The sequence below is a fragment of the Nomascus leucogenys genome, chromosome 14, assembly GCF_006542625.1.
Source record: "Nomascus leucogenys isolate Asia chromosome 14, Asia_NLE_v1, whole genome shotgun sequence".
Taxonomy (NCBI): Eukaryota; Metazoa; Chordata; class Mammalia; order Primates; family Hylobatidae; genus Nomascus; species Nomascus leucogenys.
In genome coordinates this window covers 27,609,120-27,617,417 of record NC_044394.1, presented here as the reverse complement: position 1 = coordinate 27,617,417, position 8,298 = coordinate 27,609,120, and the positions used below count along the sequence as shown (strand labels likewise).

The following is an 8,298-nucleotide window of genomic DNA, read 5'->3' as shown; positions in this document are numbered from 1 at the left end:
CTGACACCTGTCTCTGTCCTGGATGGCGAGGGGGGAAGCGGGGTCAAAACGCCTGGGGGAAGAGGCCAGGCTGACGCGGAGGGGCGTGGTGGGGGTGGGGGGAGACACTCCCTAAGCGAAAGTTTCTGGGGACTTCTCTTGCCAAGTCCTCCAGCCTCATCCTTTGGCCTCCAGCTTCACGCAGGTCATTAACACGCGGGTTATTAACACGGAGTTTCCCTCGCCTTTAGCCCCCCGAGACCAGGACCTGGGGCTGGAATCAGAAGAGCAACACTAACAAGCCGTTCATTAATTTGCATTTATTTTCGGGAATTAATGTAGATAAAGAGGAGGAGGGGGACTGCCTTACATTTCAACAAGTAATTTGTGATCTTCACATCAGACAAATCAAATTTACAAATTACTTTCCCACCTACTGGACGAAGCGGCCAAAGCCAAAATTGATACACAGGCGCGCGGGCTCTCCGCAGATTTCGGAGAACGAAGGTGCACTAAAAACTCACTAGACAAAACAAGGGTGTTGAAAGAGAGAAGCCGACAGAGAAGTTGGAACTGGGTTTGGGGCCTGGATTTGTTTGTTTTTCCCTAATGCTGTACTTTTATGGATTTTGTTTTGTTTTGTTTTGTTTTGTTCCCTGGTTTTGGTTTTCTTGTTTTAGACTTGTAAATCGGAACTGCGACCCTGTGCTTAGACCGGGTGAGGGGTTCAGCCCTGCGCCCCTGCCCAACCCCCACCTCTGTACCCTGACTTGTCTGTTTCCTCCACACTTCGGATATCCCGCGCCCAGCTTCCTGAAACCAAGCGGTTCTCTTCAATAAATACACAGAGGGAGAAGATGTGAAGAGGGCAGGGCAGCTTTGCAACAACTGAAAAAGAAAAAGCGCCATTGATTGAGGAAGAGCAGACGGGGGACGGACAGAGGGAAAATATTTTTTGCTTTTGTTTTTTATATATGTGTATATATATGTGTATATATATATGTGCTGTATATATCTTAAAGTTCTGTTTCCTGGCTGCTAAGACAAGATATGTTCAGTTCAACCAACCAACAGCAACTAAAAAGTTTAAGTGGTCCCTGGAACGGACCTGACTATGTACAGCGTTCCCGCCGAGGCGGAAGCTTGAACCAGTCCAGCGCAGGGCGGGGCGGGATGCGGCTCTGTGCGCGGAAGGCTGGGGGCGCGCTCCTCCGGCGGGCCTAGCCCTGGCGCGCCCAGCCCTGGCGCGCCCCAGCGCACTCCGCTGGGGCGGAAGAAACGCCGGGAGGCTCTGGCCCGCAGGCGTGGAGCAAAATCGAGGGCAGCTGAAGGGGCGGCAGTCTGCGCGGGAGAAACTCGTAGTGGTTTTGATTTGGAGTAGTGTGCGGGTGCTCCAGTGGGCAGAAACACGCCAGTTAGTGACTCCAGTGTCCAGAAAGAATAAATTAAAGTGTTGGGCTCAAACAGCGGATCAGAGCGAAGAGCCTCCGAAGGCTGCAAGTGCTTAATAGCTGTTCAGAAAGATTGGAAGGGAGGCTTAGGAGTTTAGTAGGGGCTGAAGGGGGGGAATAATACATCTCTCCTGTATAGAATGTGTAGGCCAAGCCGAAGCACCGGTCCCCCCATCCAAGGGGCAGGGCGGGTTTGCACATCCCCCCAAGCAAGTGGCACAAAAATGGGGGCGGCAGTGCAGGCAATGGACATCTTTTTGGGGGGTGAAAATTCAGTTTTAGAGAAGTCGAGGCAAAGGCGGGCGGTGCAGCAGCAGCAACAGGATCGGGACCACGGAGGGCGCAGGTAGTTGCGTTTCTTCTCCTCTTTCATTGCTGGGCTCACAAGACCTGGAACCGCCATGAGGCTTGGTCCTTATAGTCCAGACAGTCGGGGGAGTTGAAGTTGAGTTTCCAGGCGGAGGAAGCAGCAGCGGCGCCAGGCTCCTTGTAATCCAAGCAGTCGGCAGAGTTGAAGGCAAGCCCCGAGCCACCGTAGCCTTGGTGGTGGTGGTGGTGATGATGGTGGTGGTGGCCTGAGGATTGGCTCAACGGGTGGTGCGCATGTGGGTGGTGATGATGGTGGCCCGCCATGGAGGAGGGTGCCATGGGGCTGAGCTGGTGCGGGTGGTGATGTGAGTGCATGGGCGCTAGGTATGAGCTGCAGTCCACGCCGCCAAAGTAGGAAGAGGAGGGCGTAGGGTAGCCTTGGCCGTAGCTGCCGCCCTGGCCGTAGGACATGGGGTAAGAGGCTGCTGCGGTGGCGGCGCCTGCAGCTACCGAGCGCTGCATACACGAGGCGTTGCTAGGCGCGGCCAGTGGCTCCGGCACCGACACGGACGCGGGCGCTGAGCCTGGCGAGATGGAGGCCGGGCTCCAGATAGATGAGGCAGTTGGTGTACTCAGCGACGACGCGGCGGCCACCGGGTTCCCACCTAGTCCCGCAGCCGCTGCAGCCGCTGGGTTGGCGGAAGAGCTGGACGCCGAGCTAGAGGACGAGGCAGAGCTGGACACAGCTGGCGGCGTGAATTGGCCACTGCTTTCGGAGCCCGAGCTCTCCCGCACTGGAGAGGACTTCTTCTTGGCTGGGCGGCTCTTGGTTCCGCTCCCGCTCTGCTGCTGCTGGCGGCATTTGGCACGGCGGTTCTTGAACCAGACCTGCAGTGGGCCGGATGCGGGAGAGTGGGTCAAAGGGAGCTAGGGCAGCTTGTTGCTCCCCCGCCCCGTGGACCCAACTCCCCGCCCAGAATATCGCAACCCTTTCCCACCAAGGCCTCCGCCCCTTCCTGTCTCTGGCCTGGCCAGACCCTGCCCCCTACCTGGGTTCCCAGCTCCTCCACCCTCCCCCATCCTTCTACTCAAAGCCCCTCCTCAGCTGGCTCCAGAGCAGGGATGCGCACCTCCCCACCCCTACCGCAACTCTGCCCTAGAGCGGAATATTTCAGTCTGCCCAGCCAGAAGTTCTGCCATCTCTAAATTGCTGCTGTTGGCTGCTTCCGTGTATGTTTGGAGGCCCCGTGTGTGTTTGGAGGCCCAGTTTTCTACTAACAGAGCTCCAGCAACAGTGGAGAGGTACAGAGCCGAAGAGTGTGGAACAGTCACCAAGTCTAAGGGCCAGAGCCGTTTCACTGAGCAGCTCCTGGAGGCCAGAACTGGGCAGGGCGAGTATTTGGGTGGGGGTAGGAGCAAGGCCAGAGGCTAAACAGAGGCAGTACTTAAACTCGGGAAGGAAGCCTGGGTGAGATTTCGTTGGCCCTTTGGCTCCAGGTGGGGAACCAAATGGAATGGTTACTCTTCTAGGAGAGCCCCAGCACATGGCACTGCATTCCTGGTCCCCCTTCTCAAGCTTTCGAGTAAAGGAGGCGAGATTCTTGAGGAGAGTTCTGAGTTAGAATCCGAACATTATCATCGGAACCCTTTCATCTCAAAAACAGAAATAAGAAAGCCGGCAGCAGGATTTTGCACTTAGCATCCTCTGTAAGCACAGGAAGCGTCTAATGAGACCCAGGCAGAGCACCAGGCTCCGGCCAATCTCCGCTCTTCCATTTCTAGGATTCCCGGGGTGGAAGACAAGGGCAGAGGCAGAATTCAGGCCTCTGAGGGAAACTGCCAAGTCCTGGGGCAGGCGAAGAAGCAGGGGCGAGTGTCAGGCCCGCAGGGCGCTTTACATTCGGGAGCTTCCCTAGTCCTCCCGCAATTCTGAAAAGTACTTTCGATACCGATACCGAAGGCGCCCCAGGGCTAAAGGCGGAATCCAGGGCTCTAAGCCATTTCCTTTAACTTTTGCCCCCTTTCCTGGCTGGGGCCCAGCGCTAGGGGGAGTCCGAGAGCGGCTGCCCACTCTGTAAGCCCACCCCCGCAGGATGGTCTCCTCAAGAACTACTCAAGAGCCTTCCTAGACCTTCCCCGAGCAGCCTCAGCTCCCCTACCCAGACCCTGGAGCCCGGGGAGTGCGCACCTGGACTCTAGACTCCGGCAGGTTGATCTTGAGCGCCACCTCCTCCCGCATGAAGATGTCAGGGTAGCGAGTCTTGGCGAAGAGCGCCTCGAGCACGTCCAGCTGTGAACGCGTGAAGGTGGTGCGCTCCCGCCGCTGCTTCCGCGGAGTGGCTGCGGGGACACGCGGGGACGCCGCGGGTCATTGGTGGCCACGCGGACCAGCGATAGAGGACTCAGGCAGGCCCCTGGCAGGCCCAGAGCTCGGCCTTCGCAAGAGAAAGCCGAACTGGGAATAAAAGAAACTCCCTCGGGCGGCCGAGCCTGAGAGGCCACAGGTGGGAGAAAGTGCAGATGTGCGACTAGAAGCCAGTGTCTCCAAGATTCGAGGGCTGCCCCTCTCTATGCCTCTGAGGTTAAAAAAGTAAGAGAAGTCTACAGTCTCCCTTCTTCTACATCCCCCCCTCCCCTGCGCGCGCGCGCGCGCACACACACACACACACACACTCTGGCTAGGGGACAGGGAGTGGGGAAGAGGTAGGCAGAAACACGACCTGAAAAACACTTTCGGAGAAAATAAATGAGGTAAAGGAGCGGGAGCTAAAAAAGAAACCCCGGCTTTGGCTCAAGTCGTCCTCTACAGCAGTGCAAAAATGGGTGCAGGACATCGATTTAGAGGACAATTTAATTAGGGAGGAAGAATACTACTTCAGTGCAGCCTGCCGCTTCGCATAAGGAAAGTTTGGCTCTTTCTGTCAGGGCCTAACGAGGGTCCAGATTACTCATTTCATGTTGGGGAAAAAGGAAAAACACTAGCGGCCCCTGGGTAGCGAATCCGCAGGTAAATGAGCTCTGCGCTGGCGGTGGGACCACAACAGGAGAAAGGTTGCCGGTGACCCAGCCGGGAAGGCGCACATTGCGCGTTTTCTCAGCCCTGGCCACCTCCCACGCCCACGACTCTGCCCCGTGCGCCGGCAGTGGGCCCTGTATTGCAACCGGCTCCCTGGGCCTGCTCAGCAACAAAGCTTGCACTCAAACCCAACAGTCTGGGGGTCCCCAACATTTGAGAGGCTGAGGCAGGGTCGGGAGGGCTGGTGCTCACCCGGATAGCCCACGGATGGGTGCAGGAGGTCCATGGCGGGCCCGGCCAGGCCCAGCCCGTTCATGCCGTATGGGGGTTGTTTGAGGTAAGACATCATGCTAACAGCTGGGTGGAGGCGCCCCGACGGATCCAGGGGGCCCGGGGCCAGGAGCGGTGCAGGGCTCCCACCGCGCAGTCCTTCAGGGTCTGATGCGTCTGGGGGCCTGGCCTATGAAGACACGAGACACACGGAAACCGTCAATCGGAGCCACTTGGCTGCCAAGTCTTGCCCCGGGATAGACAGGGAAGGCAGGTTACAGAACTGCGCAGGGTGGTCAACTGGGATTCACAAGGCCTTAGCCCAGAAACCACAGTTGCTTTGAAAAGTAAAGTTTTCTGGGTCGTCTGGCTCTAGGGTTGGAATAAGCCAAAGACACTGGTAGGGAGTCCATATGAGTAAGGAGAAGTTAAAAGCAGGGCCAGGCTGGGGAGGTCAGAGCCAGAACCACGGAGTGTACAAGATCCCAAGTCCAGGCAAAATTCTGAATCCGGCAGAAGCCAGCTTCATGTTGCACAAGCAAACGTTCACTTGGTGCCCGGACGGCAGGCCGCCCAGAGCATGAGAGGTTGTTTCATTTTGTTTCACGTGTTTTTGAAAAGGTAGAGACTACAAAGGGCCAATGTGGAGGGCTAACTGCACCTCCACCTCTTGTCCACTTAGGACACTTGGTTCCTTCAAAGGTCTCCAGGGCTGCTCCCCTGCCCCGGGTCCCGCAATCACCACTCCAGCTGACCTCTCTGTGCCCAGCCACTGAAAGATCGCTGACGCGAAATCCCACCACACCTGAACCGCAGTAACGGGCCCAGGCCTCGCAGAGGGCCAGAGGACGCCGAAGGGGCCACTGTAGAGGGGGGCGACCCCAAGATGTGGCCTGAGGTCGGGAGCGCCTCAGCTGCGGCCAGCGTCCTTCGTTGCCAGCGCACACCCGGCCTTCTCTCTGCCCAGTCTGGGCTGCGGACCACAGGGTCCCAGCAGGGGGTGAAGGGTGACTGGCCTAGCACCTTAAAGGGTCTCGGGGATTTGTGCAGCCGGAGGGCAGCAAGTCGCGTGCTGCCATCCTCGTAGCTGAACCCGCGGCCCCAGGACACGGTCGAGAACAGAGAACTAGGCCTCAGCGGCGTAGCCCACGCAGACCCGAGCTGGGAGGTCGAAGCCTCGCCCCCGTCGCTGCCGGGAACCCGGGGCGCCACTCTCAGGGGTCAGGGAGGGGCGCTGGAAACTGGGCCTGGGGCCCTGGGGGGCCATCGCTACACCCCGTTTAGCGGGATCGCTGTGAAGCAAGCCAGGGACTCGGGCTAGGACTTTCAAGGAGAGAAGTTAGAGCTAAAGAAGCTCCCCCCAGCCCGGTTCCCGCCCCCGTCTTCTGGGACCCAAGACCTGGGCTGAGGGAGTCCAGCTTGTAGGAAGGGGACCGGAAGGGAAGCAGCCAGGGCTCTAGGGCCGAAGGAAAATGGAACTCAAAGCTGCGACGGCTTTGCGAAGCTGCAGCGTGAGTTTTCAAAGACTTTCTCCAAACTTAGCACTTCAGCTTGGTTACTTCGGAGGAGGCGGGGGAGGGGACGGCGGGCCGCGACAGCGCCCCGGGGTCCTCGGCTCACCAAGAGGGGAGCCAGGCCGCTCCCACAGCCCCGCCCACCTGCTGGGGACCGGGGAAGCCGGGATCCATTTGAGGAGGGGGAGGTAAGGGTAACCAACGCGCTCCCGGAGTCCGGGGTGGCCCCGCGGCTTTCTCCTTACCTGCCCTCAGCTGCCGGGGCCGTTCACCATCTACCTGGATCTCTCACAGAGACCCGCCGGGGCAGCCAACCTGCAAAACAGAGCGGCACTGGAATTACCCTGGCGGCTGGTCTAAGACCCCCGGGTTTCTTTCTTTTCCCAACTTCCTTCTTCCCACCTCTATCTTTTTTTCAGTGGCTTTGTGCGTGTCCCTCTGGGTTTCACTTTATTGCACAGACACTTTGTTTGCTAAGCCCCACACGTTCTCAGGACATTGCCTCGCCCGGGATCGCGCCGAGGGGCCGCAAGGGGGGGAATTCGAGGGGCAGAGTTGGGAGGTGGCTCGGCGTTGCCGCGGCACTCCCGGTGCAACGTGGAGGCAGTGCGGACTGGGAAGTCCTGCAGAGTCACTTTGCAAACTAAATAAATCAAGCGATTTACCTTGTCGGAGTGGCTTGTCTTGCTCGGTTGTTTAGGTGATTGGAAATGTAGCCTGATGAAGATTGATCACCTTTCTACTGCCCTCCCCGGGTATGTGAACGCGAGGCGAGTGCGTAACGGGGCTAGGCCGCCAATCGGGGGCCCCGCGAGGGCTGAGTGACAGGGAGCCGGGCAATGGCTGCGCGAGCCGGGGGTTACCTCCGCGCGCCCCCGCCCTCCCCCGCCCCCCACACCCCGCCCTCCCCGCCCGCCCGCCCCGCCCCGGTCGCGCGCTAACTCCGGGACTCGGCTGGCAAAAGCGGCGCAGAGCTAGGCAAGGAAGGCGAGCGGAGAGCCCGAGTCCTGGCCGCGGAGGGGGCCGTGGGTCTCCAGGACTGCCCTGGGCGTCCCCGCCCTTCTCTCGCGCTCTCGGCGCTCCGGAGGGAGTGGCAGGGAGGAGGCGAGGTGCTGGAGAACCGGTTCCTTCGCTCTCCCGCGCGCTACCGGGCTCAGCCGCTCGGGTGTGGGCGCCAGGACCCGGGGGCGGCGGGCTGGAGGAGCCCGGGCCTCGGCCCCTCTCCCGGCGCCGCGGGCCCCAGCGTTTTCTTCCTCGGCGCCGCCACCTGAGACCGACGCCGCGGGCTGCTCGTGCCGGCGCAGGCTACTTTGCAGAGCGCGGGAGCAGCTCCGGGCGTGCAGATCTCTCCTCGGCGCCTCGGGACTCTCGCGCCTGGGAAGAGCACCCACTGGGAGGGCGCCGCCACTTACCTGCTCGTCGGCATCTCCCGGGGTTCCCGGTTCCCCACCAAGGGTGTTTGCAAGTCTTAAGCGCTTCTTCTGAAACGTTGGAGCCCAGCGTCCTCTTCCCCTCACACGTACACCTTACTTCTTAATTCAAACATTTTGATAGGAAAGTTTCTTTTTCACTCTTCCTCTCTCTTTCTTAGACTGCCTCTAACAGGGACTTTTTGATGGAAAATGTGGCCACAGACCCCTGCCCTCAACTTTTTTCCACATGATGCGTAAGGAGCCTCCTTGAGGCGATTTCCCCGGATTGTTCGTACGGGCGAAGCCCATTTCCCAGCCGAAAAAACTTCCCAAACACGTCTACCTGG

At 59.4% G+C, this 8,298-nt stretch overlaps 1 protein-coding gene across 1 annotated transcript; it reads right to left on the bottom strand.

Moving 5' to 3' along the window:
* Positions 1-279: 279 nt before the first annotated feature.
* Positions 280-6,863, bottom strand: OTX1 (orthodenticle homeobox 1). Its single transcript, XM_030827337.1, has 4 exons — positions 6,785-6,863; positions 5,008-5,215; positions 3,928-4,079; positions 280-2,627 (listed from the first exon to the last, which is right to left on the bottom strand). The coding sequence occupies exons 2-4, from the start codon at positions 5,102-5,104 to the stop codon at positions 1,812-1,814; spliced, it is 1,065 nt and encodes a 354-aa protein (XP_030683197.1). The 5' UTR covers positions 5,105-5,215; positions 6,785-6,863; the 3' UTR covers positions 280-1,811.
* Positions 6,864-8,298: the final 1,435 nt, after the last annotated feature.